At 37.7% G+C, this 17,366-nt stretch overlaps 1 protein-coding gene across 3 annotated transcripts; it reads right to left on the reverse strand.

The window, feature by feature from the left end:
- Nucleotides 1-6,065: 6,065 nt before the first annotated feature.
- hdr (hematopoietic death receptor) lies at nt 6,066-16,684 on the reverse strand. Of its 3 annotated transcripts, none has more exons than XM_061730510.1 (9): nt 16,451-16,678; nt 15,185-15,313; nt 11,276-11,387; nt 11,062-11,147; nt 10,818-10,913; nt 9,310-9,350; nt 8,824-8,979; nt 7,787-7,823; nt 6,067-7,676 (listed from the first exon to the last, which is right to left on the reverse strand). In XM_061730510.1, exons 1-9 carry the CDS (start codon nt 16,569-16,571, stop codon nt 7,387-7,389), a joined length of 1,068 nt encoding a protein of 355 aa, XP_061586494.1. In that variant the 5' UTR covers nt 16,572-16,678; the 3' UTR covers nt 6,067-7,386. The 3 variants fall into 3 exon arrangements, with proteins under 3 accessions (XP_061586495.1, XP_061586494.1, XP_061586493.1); XM_061730509.1 differs by having other exon boundaries at nt 8,824-8,982; XM_061730511.1 differs by lacking the exon at nt 8,824-8,979 and having other exon boundaries at nt 6,066-7,676; nt 16,451-16,684.
- Nucleotides 16,685-17,366: the final 682 nt, after the last annotated feature.

Consider the following 17,366-nt stretch of genomic DNA (forward strand, 5'->3'; position numbering starts at 1 on the left):
GCGCGGCAACCCAACCCCTTAACACTCAGTAATGACACTTTAAAATCAAAGTTTGATAGAAATCACATGGTAATTCAGGGCAGGGATGCAAAACTGTGCATAGTACCGGTGTTACCTGGTAACCCTGGCTGGCTGACTAAGTTAGGTTATACTAGCTGCATGACTGAGCCTTGACAGCAGTGAAATAAAGTTTTCACAAGAAGTTTTATACACTTACATGTTCTTGTTCCATGCGTGAGAGGAACTCTTCTGGTACACCGCGATTTCGTAGAAAGCTCAACAGTGGAGTAACTTTATCCATGTTTTGGGTCGTGGTGATGCCAGTTCACAACCGGAACACATGAGACTCAGCCCGGCCCGACTCCAGCCACAACAACAAACTATCACGTGATGAATAGTACATAAACGTGAAACGTTTATTGTTATAACAATAAACGTTTCATGTTATAACATGATACTGATATTTTTTTCTCTGGTTTCTGTGGCTAGATTGGAGCTGACTGGCTCATATTTGCAGCAGCAGCAAATATGATGTTCAAGATGGCGTTAATGATGACGTCAGTCAAGGTATATATATATATTCAAAGTTCATTCAATATATTCAAGGTTCATTCATTCCATATATTCAAGGTTCGTTCATTCCATATATTCAAGGTTCGTTCAATATATTCGGAGTTCCATTCAATATATTCAGGGTTCCATTCAATATATTCTGGGTTTCATTCAATATATTCAAGGTTCATTCAATATATTCGGGGTTTCATTCAATATATTCGGGGTTTCATTCAATATATTCAGGGTTTCATTCAATATATTCAAGGTTCATTCAATATATTCAAGGTTCATTCAATATATTCGGAGTTTCATTCAATATATTCGGGGTTTCATTCAATATATTCAAGGTTCATTCAATATATTCAAGGTTCATTCAATATATTCAAGGTTCATTCAATATATTCGGAGTTTCATTCAATATATTCAAGGTTCATTCAATATATTCGGAGTTTCATTCAATATATTCGGGGTTTCATTCAATATATTCAAGGTTCATTCAATATATTCAAGGTTCATTCAATATATTCGGGGTTTCATTCAATATATTCAAGGTTCATTCAATATATTCGGGGTTTCATTCAATATATTCGGAGTTTCATTCAATATATTCAATGTTCATTCAATATATTCAAATATTAATTTCCTGAACGGCATGCCATAGTATATATATATATATATATATATATATATATATATATATATATATATATATATATATATATATATATATATATATATATATATATATATATATATATAAAACAGATGTAATGAAGAACATAATATGGCTAGCATGTAAAAGAAATATGCTGTGATAAGTATCAATTGGGTAAATAAAACATGTCCCAAATACATCACAAGTTTGAGCAACATTCTATTCTAACAATTGTTTATAACATGCCAATTTATATTGACACTCTAAGGGCTGGAACCAAACAGATGGATTGAGATTAAAAAATCAGCACATTTGCAGAGTCACTTGTTCTCAGCTGATCTGAATAAAGTTAGAAATCTGCACTGGTACTTTTAGGCTTGAGTTTCAAAACTTGATCATATGTTAACAACTGTTTTTATCTATTGGTCTTTATTTCTTTTTTGTTAAAATTTTAAATTGTGCTTTCTATATTCTGCTACGTAAACATGTTTTCATGTCTCTGTATAGCATTTTGAATCACCTTGTTTTTGAATTACTGTAAGTCATACAGATGAATTTGCCTTGCCTTACCGCCTACTTAAGAATTTCTGTTCGAGTATTTATGTTTTTGTTTTGATTTGTTTTTTTTTTTCTAATTTGTGTCTGTGTTATTCTAGGATGGACTGACATCCTGTCCACGATGTAAGTACCTCTTGTCCCCTGAAAGCTTGAATAGGCTCCACCAATGTGAGTCTAAATAAGATGAAGCAGATTAAAAGGGTGGATAGGAGGACTGTATCAGTCCTGCAGATAAACTGATCCCAGTATCGTATTATTATCAGGCAGTCCCAGAAACTCTTTGAACAGCCTTCATCTGATCAAAACTGATACCTGAGGAGAACTTAAACTTTCACAAATAAAGAGGCCGTACCAAGCCATTATGGAGAGTGTGGGAGGTTTTCATTTAACAGAGGTTATCAAAATTAGATTTATACATTTACAAAATTATACAGATTTACCGGATTATTGAAAGTCAGTGTGCGGATTAATCCTGACATACACAGGCCCAGTTCTACGAGGATGCATAAGGATGCATTGCACCCTCAGTTTGCATGCTCAGTTGAAAAGACGAAAAAAAAACTGACAAGTGTTAAGGCGTTAAGGCTGATTTATGTTTCCGCGTTACACCAACGCAGAGCCTACGGCGAGTGTACATCACTCATCTGCGTTACCTGCACCAGCAAGACGCTGCTCTCTGCTGCACTGTTAACACGTTAAATGTAGCATTTTCTTTGTTCTGCAGCGATATTACTGCAAAAATGCACTTGAAAGACACTTTAAATATTATTGTTTGACTGGTACCCTCTCCACTTGATATGACTGTCATGTTTAGTGATGGTTTCGAGCTGTATAGATAAAATGAGTTTGAATTTCTATGTTTTATTTTCATGGTAAAAACAATCTGTTGCTAGATTGTCTGATGGGTGAGGTAGCCCAGACTAAATGTAGCATTTTTTTTTGTTCTGCAGCAATATTGCTGCAATAAAGCATTTGAAATACACTTTAAATATTCTTGTTTTGCTAGTATCATTCCGCTTGAAATGATGGGAAAATGCATAATTTAGTGTTGAATAACGTGCCAGGCATGTGCAACCCCCTCTGATCTGAGATGCACTAGTCATCATTTTCTAGAACCGGCCCCGGTCCAACAGGGCTTTACAGACACGCCCAAGACATCCGGTATGATGCTTGTTACAGCCTGTTACAGGAATTGCTTTGCTTTATTTCAGGGGGTTCTGAAGGCTAGCAGTAACAGGTTTACAGAAATACGGTGGGAAATTTCCCACGCAACAGTGTGCTTGGCTGGTCTGAACCAGAAAGCTTCACCAGAAAGCATTTTCAAGTGAGTCACACAGAAACGGTGTAATCTCGTCGTCACTGCTTCTGTCAGATTCTAGTTGCTTGGAATTGAAAATGTAGAAGCCAAACACTTGTAATTTCCCTGAGAATTTCACAGCGCTGCAGAATACGTTATTGAGGGACATGAAAGACAATAGTAGCATGAACGATTTAAAAATCGCAATCTGCCACTGTTTTAAGCAGCTGGCTGATGCTTTTGGCAAACTTCGACTCTCTGCAGTATAACCAACGAGACCGTGCTGCTTCCTGAATCGAATACCATCCGCTGCAAAGATGCTTCTCATGCATAAACTAGAGTACAGAGTTGAAAGAAAATTGAAAACCACAAGTGTTTCCTCTGCAGGTGTGCACAGGTACCATTCCTGCAAATTTAATTGCTCATTGTACTGTGATACATTACCTCATGTCATCAGTATTAATATCTTACTTCTCTACTGTACTTACTTCAGGTGGAGCTTTGATAGGATTATTACACACACACACTCATACCCACACACATACATACACATAGCCACATAGACATATACACACACACACACTGACGCACACACACACACATATGTATATATATTCATACATGCACACATACACACACACACAAACATATACTGTACATACACACACATACATATACACGCTGACACACAAACACACACACACACACACACACACACACACACACACACACACACACACACACACACACACACACACACATACAGCCACTCAGACATATACATACACACGCACGTATAAACACACAAACACACACACACACACATAGCCACACAGACATGTACATACATACACACACACACACCCACGCACACAAAAAAAAAAAAATGAAATAAAAAAAAAATATATATATATATATGCGTATATATATTAAATATAGTAATAACGCACATATATATGCCTTAGGTTTTTACCGGCATGGTATCAACCATTAATATGTGTGCAGACAAGGTACAAAAAAAAAAAAAAAAAAGTATTAATATCTTAGTTTCTGATTTTGACAACTTATTTCACTTTGTCACTAAATTTATAAATGTGTGTCAGCTGAACAGGAGATGTCGGAAATGGAGGGAATGAGAAAAGGCTACAGGTAAGGAAGAGTAGGTGTAAAAACCATCTCTTTATGGTTGTTGTGAATGTAAGCTCACAGGCTGATAAAAGGGACAACTTGGAACGCTGAGAAAGACAGAGATATACAATTTATTAGATGACCTGAGGGCAGCTGAGAGCGTGAAGGCTTCTAAAAGCACAACAAAACTGTGTTACATTACACAACAAGTGTCCTATTTCAACCTCATAGTTACTGAGATCTCTTTTCTCACTGCTTGTTGATACAAAAAGCATTCTGGGATACTCTTGCACTTGAAGTCTCCACATGTCTCCTGCATTCTTGATTTAAAAGACAGTGACAGAGGATGAATACTGATCTTAGAGTCATCTTTGGCAAGAGTTTTGCGGAAAAAAAGAGGTTAATTCGCATTCCATTGAAGTCCATTATTACTAACCAAGACCTTTATGAGTTATTTACATGCCATATTTGTTTCCCAGCTCATACTATGTTATTTTATCTCATTACACTTATACAGTCTGCACAAGTTACCCCTTGGTATAGCAGTAATTCATGAAAAATGATGTTATTCTTTAGGTTTTTTTTTGCAAAATGTTATTACAATGAATGAAAATATGCAAATTCCAATGGTAGGAAATCTTCCCTGCAGAGTCAGGACGCATTGGCAGTCATTACTGTAGTTTCACGGTAATTCAATATTGGTTTCACATTTAGCAGTCACAAACCTACACTTGCCTTACGGCACTGCTCACAATGCTGCTAATCAGATCGGCAAATCGACCTGGGTTTCATATTCATGTCATTAAACAGCTGTGGATAATTTAACCCCTTGATTCAATTCAGTTTCATTTATATAACATATATTACGATCCAAAACGTCTCTATGTGCTTTTCAGAGATCCACGACATGATTCCAAAGCAAATATTCCAAGAAACAATGGCAAGTGAAAAAATCCTCTAGCAGGACAGATATTAAAAAAGTCCCAATGAAAATCTCTCCTTTAAGAGGGAAGAAACCTTGAGCGGGGCCTGGATCAGCAGGGAGGCTATAGCTGAGGAGGACAAAAAGGATGAAGAACAGAGAGGAGAGGCACAGATACAGTATATCGTCAGCATTACTTGAGAAAAATGATATTGGTAGTACAACAGTGTTAGCTGGAGAAATAAGAGCTATACTATGACTGATACAAGGTTACAGTAGTTCATGTACTCCGGAGATGACTGTCCTGTAGCTGCGTCTACGGCTACCGGCCCCAACACACTACAGTTTAGACTGTAGGCTGTATAGACAAACAGGTAGAGGTGGTGTCAGCCTCCTTAGAGACCATCCTCCAAATCTACATTTGAATATTGTAGGAACTAAAAGGCAAGGCAAGTGTATTTGTATAGCACTATTCAACACAAGGTAATTCAAAGTGCTTTACATCAACATTAAAAGCGACAAGACATAATTAATCAGTAAATAACAAATAACATGAAATAAAATGATGAGAAAAGAGGTCAAATAATAAGAAGCACAAGTTGTTAAAAAGTAAGGGCAGTAGAGTACAGCAGGTACACATCTCATTCTTACAATGGCAAGTATTACATTTCTATACGGTCAAAACGTCCAAAGACCGGGTCAAATAGAGTATTACAAAAGTAATCTGTAACAATTCGTACGGTAAATTAAACCAATTTGACAACAACCTACAAAGACCGTAAAAAGAAAGTAAACCTGCACTGAGAGCAGAGAGCGTTATTAAGGCCCCGAACCATCAATAGATTCTGTTGAACGATCATTTTTCTCTTGTGACCGTGTAGGATGCAAGTCAATTTCAAGATATAGGACAGGCATGGACGCATAAATATTATTCACATAAGTCAGCATTCATCTTTATTAATGCCATGGATTAAGACAAGAAGAAAACACATTAGATTAAGAAAAAAATACACCATATCAAGTTTTGTCAAATTCAGGTATTTTTAATACATTTATAAAAACATGGTCTCTTTAATGGCTGACTCACATGAAAAATAAATACATTAAATAATAATCAGCCAGTCAATGCATTTACTTTGATAGATGGCTCTGAAAACACCAGAGCCCATTTTGTAGAATGATCCTCTCTTCTCTTGTTCTCACCCATCGTTGTACGAGTGAACAGTCCTGTAACTGAAGTGTCAACACAACACAGGGGGCATGGTTACATGGTAAGGCAGTTTCTTATTAATGCTTCATGCCCTCCATAAAAGTGATAACAAGGGTTTATTTGACAGTGAACTGACTCGCTTGTGTAAACAGACGTGGGAAAAAAAGAAGGGGTGGGGCAGAGCAAAGCTTTTTGTCCTAATTTATTTCCATATTAGGAAACAATTTGGCACTGTGAAACATTGCAGACAAACAAAAGTCACACCTTCTATCCATTCATGAAAAACAGGCAAAGGCCTGCGTCACCTCAGGGGAACTTAGGGCAGAACATTTCACAACCCCCGGAAAACACCTGCATCTTGTTAAATTATTGTTTGTAACAATTAGGGCTGGATTTAAGAGTAGAGTCATCATATCCAGGATCTTTTCAGAAAAGAAAAACAAAAAAACTAACTCAGTGCAAGTGTTGGATAACACTGGATCTGGACCTACATTCAGTCGTTGGTGATCACATCAAGCGCTACCACTGAATTTGTCATAAATCTTAACACATTTCTGGAACCAGTCCAAATCAAATACAATTGTTCTTGACAACATACATTTGATAAAAAAATAATTTACAGTTCAACAAACATCAGAAACAGCTCATCTGTTAAATTCAGACAAACTTTGTGGAAAAGGTTCAAACAAAGCTTTTTGGTTTATTTTAAATATATTGACATAATACCTCCTTTAACGGGCAAAGCTAAGTAATGTTTTCTCCTTTCGCAAAACCTCTGCTGCACTGGCAGATCAGGTTGAGAAACAAATTCCCTGTAAGGTCCAGTTTAAGGCGAAGCTCTAACTGGTACCTGTGTTTCCTTCAACGAAGCTGGATACCATAAGGGACATGAGATTACTTCTCACGTCCATCACTTCGTCTATTAATGCTAGAAGACGGCTACAGATACGAGTCTTCTGCAACGGCTCCTACATAAGTGATCAGTGACGGGAAACTCTAACCATGTGTGAAATTGATTAGAGTCCCTCTCTCCATACCTTTTAATAGGAAACCTGCCAACATCAACCATCACAAGTGTAGTAGCCAGATGAAATAGCTTCATTCTTGATGTCCTCAGCTGTTTTTCTTTGGTTTAAGTTAAGTAGCGTTTCCAGGAGGTCATTTAAGCTCGCCCTCCGGCCCACTCTCTCCACCCAGATGTTCAGCAGCTCATGGATTCGGTCTTCGTAGGGAAGGCTCTCTTTGCTTTTGATCACATTGTCATCGAGGCCGAGGTGGCGGAAGAACCGCTTGTGTTGATCTATATCCACTTTTTCAAAAAAGTCAAAGCTTCTCCGAAGGGATTCTTCACCTGCAAATTGAGAACAAGGCATGCATTCAAACTTCGTTCTGGCATGGATACACACGTGCATCAAAACGGTACGAAAGGATAAAGAGAGGATAAAGAGGAAAGAATTTTACCGTTCACGGGTTCAAGAGGGGGAAATGGCTCATGCTCCTAAAACAGAAAAAAAAAGGAGTGTTCATTTAAGATGTTCATGCATTTTGTTTTTAAACCCAGGAAGCTCACAGCTTGTTCATTAGCATGCTCATCACGAGAGCGCGTCCACAACTACAGACTACTGGGAAAGCAGATGTCAAAAGTGCTGTTAAACTGTTAAATTTATTCCAACTAAAAAGGTGAATCCTGTGAGATGGCCACCTTAAATGTTGAATTTTTCACCCCCCGTTATTGAAACTAAGAAGAAAACTACAAGACAACTGTTTTTTCTTCAGTCGTCCAGGAGTCAGTGCTCCCTCTAGAATTTAACGCAATAACGAAATGAATGTTGATCTTTATTAATCTTGGGCTATTTTTTTTGTCTACCTTGTACATGAAATGACTTGCTCCAAATGAATAGAGTATATCTTCATGTGTACCAGAGATGCACGTGCTCACGTAATCAGCAGAATCTCTGCTTCCACATGAATGGTGTTTGTGTGATTTGCTTGAAGTGGTGAAACTAAAGTGATATGTGCCATTTTGCTACTGCATGTGGTTTGAGTTGTGTTTCATTTGGGTGACAATGCTTGGTAGAGGCTTTTATCTGTTTCTCCACATCATTTTGTGATGCTACATGTTAGCATTGGTGCTTTCAAGGGTGCACATAGATTGTCGGTGCCACACAGGTTTAACATACCATCAACTGTTGTTTTCTCTTTATGTTCCACATAAGCTTCATGAAAATGTGGTCTGACCAAAAAAAATAAATAAATAAACTACCGGTAATCGTGAACCAAACTCCTATCACAGAAACCTTCAGGGACCTGGGCCCACTGGAGCAATTGCTGACTTAAATTTTAAAAAGCGCGACATGAAAATGATAGTTGGAGGAGTAGGAAGTCAGCTGGGGGCATAAATCATTAAAGGTGCAGAAGCATTACAGGAGGAAACAAGCAAGCAACTAAAGTCAAGCAGCAAGATTGCGTCAGCCATGAAGATTAGCGATTAATCTCACCCTCCTTGTTGGCTCCATGGAGACCGTGAAGGTTGGTTGTTGAGACAACAGAGGAGCGCTTTGCGGGCCGGTTAGGCTGTGCTGGGAGTTACTGGCAGAGCTGTTGAGGCTGTTGTACAGCGGTGCACCTTCGTTGCAAGCTGAGGATCCCCCCACCTGCTGGGGCAGGATCCAACCAGGGCAACGCTTTAGTGCATGAGCAACATGTTGGAAACAGAAAACACTTTGCATCCAAGCAATTTTTTTTTTTTTTTTTTTTTTTTAAACGGTAAGAATACATTTAAGCAGTATTCTTATTCCTCTCTAGTGTAATAACCCTTGGTCTATCCATCAAAATAGCAATAGTATTTAAAGAGGAACGTTTTGCAGCTTTTTTTTCATAAACTACTAATTTAGTGAATTTCCCAAGTGAATTTCCCCACTGAGGAAGAAATAAAGAATTATCTTATGTGCTAAATGTAAAAAAAACAACAAAAAAAAACTCACCTGTCCACCTTTTCTCATGTTACGAAGGCGGCTTTGAGAGTCTGAAGAGAGGATGTAAAGACAGAATTATTCAACTGGTCTTTGTTTGATCCACCTTAATATACTTTGATCATACAAGTATTTTATTTATGAATAATCAAAAGGGGAGAAAAGTTCTGACTGAATTTTTAATTGGGATATTTCGGGGTCAACGCAAATAAAATGAATGAAAAATCTCTCATTCATTGATGATTCACCGAGATAAACACATCCGTGCAAAAAAGCTAAACTGTTACACCCACTTTCCCTCTGCATACGGCCTGCTCTCTCTCTCCTATCTCTGCTCGCCCTTTGCCCACAACAAGTCTGGGCTTGTCCGCTCTCTGCACTCCGCCTTTGCTGGATTTCAGGAGAAGCAGCAGACGGACTGAAACAGTTACCCCAGATATACTTGCAGTTCAGAACACGTACGCGTCATGGCCGTGTCCTGCGTTCATTTGACGCGTCGATGTGCACGTTCTCAAAAAGACACTGAATGCGTACACGACCTGCAGTTCTCGCTCTGGCCGCGAGTGGTGCTGGTCCCGGTCAGATACTGTACCAGCTGGTCCCGGTCAGAAACCAGCTGGTCCCGGTCTGATCCCAGCTGGCCACAAGTGATGACGCAGAGGTCGCCGTTTCCTTTGCCGAGATCGCAACCAAAGCAATGTTATAATCTCCTCTTCATCCAATATTGTCATGTTAACTTGTTTGTTGTTCTAATCTGCTACTACCGCTACTACTAAATATTTAATCACTTTTCCAACTGTTGCTCTGCTTACTGCCCCCTATCGGTCACCGCTGGTACGGCGCGCTCTCCTCGTGTACTACGCGAGCGACGTTGCGGTTGGTGGTGCACACGAACGGACGCGAACGCAAGTTCAAACAGCAAGTATATCTGGGAGTTAATCATTTAGTTGAGTTGGTCCTCAGTTTGTGTGCGTCCATGACCACAAGTAAGTGTTTTATTGTTTATAGCTAAGACATTTAGTGACTGTTAGTGATTATATGGTGTTGTTGTAAGTCTAAAGCTATTTATGTGATAATTTAACACTAGTTTGTGTCGAGTGATTATTTCGTTTATCTGTCCCTTTTATTTAGCCTTTAATCATTATTCTTGCCGTAAATTATCATTAGTAATTATTTACACTATTTAAATTGTGTAACGGTAGAGTTTATAGTCTATTTAGTACTATAATGTTTATTTCCTTTATTCTTTCATTTAGAACCACTCACTCACACAGCGTGAAGTTGCCTGTGCATCTGTTCTACGCCATGAAGCCGCAATAAACCGTTTAAAGGTTATTCCTGCCTCCCGTGTCCCGACTAGACACCCCATATCGTTGACTACTTTATCGCCAATATCGCAATACAGTTTGTCACCTCCACGACACGTATCGTGCCGTTTTTGTATCGCGAAATTTCGTGGCACGATATATTGTTACAAGCCTATTATACAATGACAAACTTGATCCCCATTTCCACTTTACCTGGTCTGTATTTCTTCACCACCCATATGCCAATTGGAACAATAACCAGCAACAGGAACAGCACCAGAACAACTGGAACAATCACCTCTGCATGACCTGATTTAAAAAAAAGAAAATACAAAAAAATGCAACTACAACTTGGATCGATAACAAATAGAAAAAAGGATGGTGTGCATTTTTCGCCAGTTTAAGATAATAATGTGACATTTCTCTCAGAAGCAGCAGTTTCATCAGAGCACGATACCTGAGCCTGACGTGGGATGCATTTTCTTGCACTCTGCATTACTGGTAGATGTACAGTTCCTCACTTTAACCTCATCGAGGTTACACCTAGTTTGGAGATTGGAAAACATGATTAAATCCATGACCAAATTAAATACAAGATGACATTGAAACCAAAACATCATCCTCCGATTACTAGTGTGGGGGGAAAACTAGTGTGGTTTACATAAACTCACCTTTTACACAGGTTGCAGTGTTCACAAGCCTCGTGAGGATCACAGAATCTCCCTGGTCTGCATTGGCAACCAGTATTCTTAGTTGGAATGCATGGTCTGGTCATTATTTGATCTAGTTCATAGGAGAAAAAAAAAAACAAAGAGAGGAAAAAGCAGCATTAAAACACAGTTGTGTGAAAAGAGACTACAAGATTGAGAGGTCTTAATGTGAGGTTGATGCACACTCAAACAGCACGTGTCATACTCTACAGTAGGGCTGGGCGATATATCGAGATTTTAATATATACCGATATATTTTCAAACGCGATATGGTACGAGACAATATCGTTTATATCTATTTAAAAAAAATATATATATATATATTTTTTTTAATGATTTTGATATAGGTTATTTTGTGACAAATTGACTTGAATGTTTTATTTGAGATTTGCACAAATGTTTTGTTATTTGCACTGTCAACCTCAGTGGAAAAGTCTGCCTGTTACTGTCTACATTGTATTAATTGCACAGTGTATTTGAATGTAATTTTTATGCAGGAAAGGGATATTTGTTTTATTTTATTCAAGAAGCATTTTTATTCTATATATGCAGGCAGTTTATTTTTATTTCATTTGTTTTATACATTTTGATATTGTGCAGACCTCTGTTGATAAAGGTACCTGTGTGACATTTGGCACGAGGCTTTGTATTAAAACTGACTGTTTTTTTAAGGGTTTGCCTCAGAAAAAAATGAAGCTAACAGAGATGCTATGCTATAATGCTTTGGGGGAAACCCCAATTACGTCACAGAAAAAATATCGATATATATCGAGTATCGCCATTCAGCTAGAAAATATCGAGATATGACTTTTGGTCCATATCACCCAGCCCTACTCTACAGCATGCTAAAGTTTAACGAGGACACAATCCAGACATACATAAGCTGTTTAAAAAAACGGAAGCACGCTTTGAGGAATCAAGAGAGCGAGAAGCAGCCAGGTGAAGCACTTGATTCCTTATCTTGATCAGAAGTTTTCAGGTGTATGTTAACACAATCCAATGGAGGAAAGACATCATCCCTGATCTTACAGAACCAATTGTTTGGCTTCTTTTGGAAAGGTTACAAGACCATTTCCAAACATACGATTTAATAAATCTACTGTGAGAAAAAAATAATTTCACAATAATTTTACATGTGGAAAAGATTCAAAAAAGTTCCCAATCTTTCCAAGACCACATTTTAGTCAACTATAATCTGTATCTCATTCGTTTATATATACAAACACACTTAAGTATCCCAAAATCGAAAAGTGAGGCCATCTGTTTGAAAACTACACCGTGCAAAAGGACAATGATCCCAAAGAGAAAAAGAGAAAATAAAAAAAGCAACGGTCTAGTCCAGGTCAAAACCTGGACCCGTTTGAAATGTTGAAGCGGGACTTTAACATATCCGTCCATAAATTAATGCCTGCAGAACTAGGAAAAGGGTAAAATTTATTTTACAGGAAATAATAGATAACTTTATACAGACTATTATTCAAATTATTGTTCCTAAAGATCCGCTCTGTGAATGTTTGGCTTTTAGGATGTACTTTATTTGAACAAGGCAGCGAAGTGCGTGCGTGCGACAGCGCGCATGAGAAAGTTTGTGAACATTCAATGTTCTCCAGAATGCAGGAGAATAAATTGAGCTGAGACCATTCGTGTCTCTGTTCCTACTGCAAAACACAACGCAGAATTAGACCCACTACACTACAAGAAACCCAGATAAGGAATTATGCGAGGAAGGGTCAGTTATTCTGGCTGAACTTGGCCTGCGGTCAGTTGGGGGATTTATTCTTTGCAGCTTGCCTGGTCGAGAACACATTTATTGACCAGGATTTCTTAATTCTGCTGTTCAGCTGTCACTTTAGTCAGAAGTACATTTAATTGACAATTTCTCCTGATCCAAGTATACAGTCACATTTTCATTAGCCATTTTACAGGTTTGGTGTTAGGACTATTACAGTCCCTGACAAAAGCCTTGCCAGGTATCCATTTTGTAGAAAACAATTCATAACCTGACTTTGAATTAATCCATTGGTTGTAGACAGGGCCGTTCCTGACCCATTTGGCGCCCTAGGCAAAATATTTGCTGACGCCCCCCCACCCCGTTCCCGTCCTGTCCCGTCCCGTCCCGTCCACTACTACCACCACACACACACACACACACACACACACACACACACACACACACACACACACACACACACACACACACACACACACACACACAAACACACACACTCACACACACACACAAAGGCAATTTCTTTAGGATGTAATAAATAATTAAATATATAATATGTAATAAATAAGTAATACAACAACTCAGAGCAGCAATTCAATAAAGAAACATAATCGCAAAAAAAATGCCACAGATCAGCCCCTCTGACACACAACCACAGCAGCAGCACACGGTCAGAACTATTCAAATGAGGTTTCAGCACCAGGGATTTACCGGTCATTATGTCAAACCTAACTATTACCCTAATGCAGACTTTAAAATATAAGTATCAAACTGGAGATAAAAATCTAATGACATCCAGTGATGTCTATGGAAGCTCATTTCCACCAGTAAAAGAAAAAAATAAGATGAAATCTTAGCCTTAAAAATAAAAATATCCCCACGGTAAGTCATAATAATGACATAAAAAGTCATAATTTCAACTTTTTATCTCATAATTATGACTTTCTATCTCATAATTTCGACTTTATATCTCATAATTTCGACTTTATATCTCATAATTATGACTTATCGTGAGGATATTTTTATTTTTAAGGCTAAGTTTTCATCTTAGCCATAGATGTCGGATTCACTGAGTAGATCAATTCAGACACACGTGTTCAACCTACACAACAGTTTACAATGTGCAACGACATGTATTTAACACAATCAGACACAGCGGTCAAACAGCAACAAACAAAGCTTACCAATGATGGTTTCATCCAGGGTTGGGCAGAAAACAACATCAAAACATATTTCCATCCACATCAAAACATATTTCCTGTTTTAAGGCTCCTTCTGATGCGACAACTGGCTAAAGGCTGATTTATGGTTCTGCGTTACAGCAACGCAGAGATACGCCGTAGTGGGTGGGGGAGGGGGCGCCGCACGCGAGTGTGCTGAGGTGAGGGACCGCAGCAAAATTAATTGTGGCTGCCAGAGAATCAGAACGATGCAGCCAGGCAGAAATTAAAATTAGAAAAACTATTTCATTATTATTTAAAGACTTTTGGCTATATATGTACTGTTGTTGTTTTTAGTGTATTCATTTCTAATTTTTCAAAAGTTTATTAAAAAAAAAAAAAAACAGCTGGTTGCATGGCGCCCCCTGGCATGCTGGCGCCCCTAGCATTTGCCTAACCTGCCCTATGGGCGGAACGGCCCTGGTTGTAGAAATGGTGCATATGAAAGCTAAAACCCTCCCAAATGATATTTCATATACTAAAATAAATTTGCCTCACTGAAGAAAAATTGATCATTTAATGAATACAGAAAGGTCAGATTTTAGCAGAACAAAAGTTTTGTTGCCTGCAGAATAATGTGAAAATTGAATAAATAATCTACTTCAAATACAAAAATGTGGCAACGAAGGCAGTCTGACATGCCTCCCGGAGGAATGTAAGACGGATCAATCTTTCTTTTGTCAGGCCTGTACTTGGAGTTCAGTGGAATGCGTCACGTCCTGCTTTCTCAGGCGTGGAACAGGCGCACATGAACTCTCTAATGCCCTGATGAATGAATACTTTGAGATCAAAGAAGTTGCTGGTCTTTCATAAGCTTCCCTGCCTTGTTTAGTCTGGTTTAATGCACAAACCACTATGAAAATCTTAAACCTTTTTTCTCCTACATTCATCCGATCAATAGTACAAAGCTGTCAGAGTTACCTGGGCGACACGGGGTGCATGTTAAGCACCGATGCAGGTTATTGGAGAACTCGGTGTATGTCCCGAAGTTACATTCTTCACATGTCCCCTTCTCTCCTGTTTTTGTGCAGGGCGATGTCAGATGTGTCCCTAAAACACAAAGCATATAAGCACACAGTTGTGATTTCAGAACAAATGTATTTAAAATGCATAGAAATCTCAGCCAGTTAATGGTAAGAGAAAGATTACTTTATTCTTCATTAATATTTGTAAGAAATGTATCCATATCAAAACCCTGCAAGTTCTATACAAAAAAATGATGTGACGGTTCAGAAAATCATAGCTACAGCACAAGACAGGCTCTCAGAGGTCACTTTTCACTGCCAAAAATAAAGACAAACTATGGTAAAAGAACGGTGATGTACATAGCTACGTCTGCATGGAACCCACTTACCAAACACTTTAAGCAAACTATTAACATAAAATAATTAAAATTGTTAGTAAAGAAACATCTCTTGGATACATATAAAACGTATTTAATTATTATTAAATAAATAAATAAATAAATAATGTAGATAGCATTTGGGTATGTGTACATCTATATATATATATATATATATATATATATATATATATATATATATATGTACATTATGTTGTATGTATATTTTTTTTCAAGCAAAATTGAAATAGAAACAAGGGGTAGGACCTCATAAGTTTTTCTACTTCCTCCTACTCCTTTTCGAGCATGACGGTTTATTTCCCTTTGATTTTATTTAAATGACTGTTTATTTATATATTTTTTTTGTTGTTGTTTTGTGTAAGTGTTTTTTTTTTAATGTGTGCCCGAAACAAAGATTTCAATCAATGTATATATATAATATAAATAAATGAATATGTATTAAAAAATGGTTATTGGTGCAAACTATAATAACTATACATTGTTTGAATTTGTTGGATGTTATAAAATGTATGAATATGTATTGTTTTTTTTATTTATAACTAAATGTTAAACGGAATGACTTTTTTTTCCTTTATTTTCTGTTTTTCCTTTCTTTTTTTTTTTTAATATGCTACCTCTTTAGGTTGGCTTTAAATGTTTTGTTGTAATGTACTGTGTATTATGTGTGGGACCCCAGGAAGAACAGCTGCAGTTTTGCTGTAGCTAATGGGGATCCAAATAAAACTATAAAACTATGAACACAGAGTCCAGTCAGGTTATTTCATCAGTTCATCAGAGATTCAGCGTGTGTCGTGTAAAACCATGTGTGGCTGCAGGTATCTTACCAGCTGGACACTTTACACAGCAAATGCTGCCATGTTGGTATTCCAGGTCCTCTTTGCAGTACCTGGGCTTGTCCACCTCCCTAATCTCTCTGACAACGCCAGGCCCTGGGGCTGCTGCCATGGGTTGGAACACCAAGACTAAAACCTTTGGAAAGAAGATAACAGTAGTCAAAGTGCAGCTGGGAAATATTAACCAAAAACTATTTCTTTTATGCCAGTGCTAATGTTCAAGGGTTTGTTTTTTTTGTTCCCCAAAACAACACTACCACTGGCACTTATTTAACCAGATGGCATGGATTTTAGTGCATAGTTGAACACACTATTCTTACTGAACTTCATGATGCCTTTTTCAATCCCAGAGTCATGTTCCGACTCTGTTGGAAGTAAAAACTGGGACTTTTTTACAGCAACATTCTTCTGCTGCTGCTCATTTAACCCTTCAAACAAACGCCAAATGTCTAAACCTTTTATTTTCTTTTTTAACCAACTCGATCTGCTTTGATATAGGGCTGGGGATCGATTCAAATGTCAAGAATCGATTCAATTCTGATTTTTAAGATTCAGAATCAATTATCACGCTTTGATTCGATCTGATTTTGATATTGATTTGGGTTATGAATGAAATGAAAGAATGAATGAAAAAAATGTATTGGTCACCACCAAGCATGTACACTTAGGTCACGACCAAAGGGTCAGGGCTGAAGCCTCGGCTTATGAATGCCCCCCCTTCTTACATTTCAAAATGTCCTTTGTCTGACATGTTTGATACATTTTCCTTATAATAAATACAACAAATGAATAATAGCTAACAACAACAAAAAACATATGCACATTTACATGCATACCTATCTACTTATGACGTACCTACACCCATACATGTACATACATATATACACACACATTACATATCCACATA

The sequence above is a fragment of the Cololabis saira genome, chromosome 9 (genome assembly GCF_033807715.1).
Source record: "Cololabis saira isolate AMF1-May2022 chromosome 9, fColSai1.1, whole genome shotgun sequence".
NCBI classification, from domain to species: domain Eukaryota; kingdom Metazoa; phylum Chordata; class Actinopteri; order Beloniformes; family Belonidae; genus Cololabis; species Cololabis saira.

What these genes read in the sequence shown, in the direction of transcription:
- hdr (XM_061730509.1), bottom strand. Translation starts at nt 16,571, where the DNA reads ATGGCAGCAGCCCCAGGGCCTGGCGTTGTCAGAGAGATTAGGGAGGTG. An exon ending in ATGCACCCCGTGTCGCCCAG is followed by an intron (nt 11,388 to 15,184) that starts GTAACTCTGACA and finishes CCTATGAACTAG; the next exon opens with ATCAAATAATGACCAGACCA. An exon ending in CCATGGAGCCAACAAGGAGG is followed by an intron (nt 7,824 to 8,823) that starts GTGAGATTAATC and finishes TTTCTGTTTTAG; the next exon opens with GAGCATGAGCCATTTCCCCC.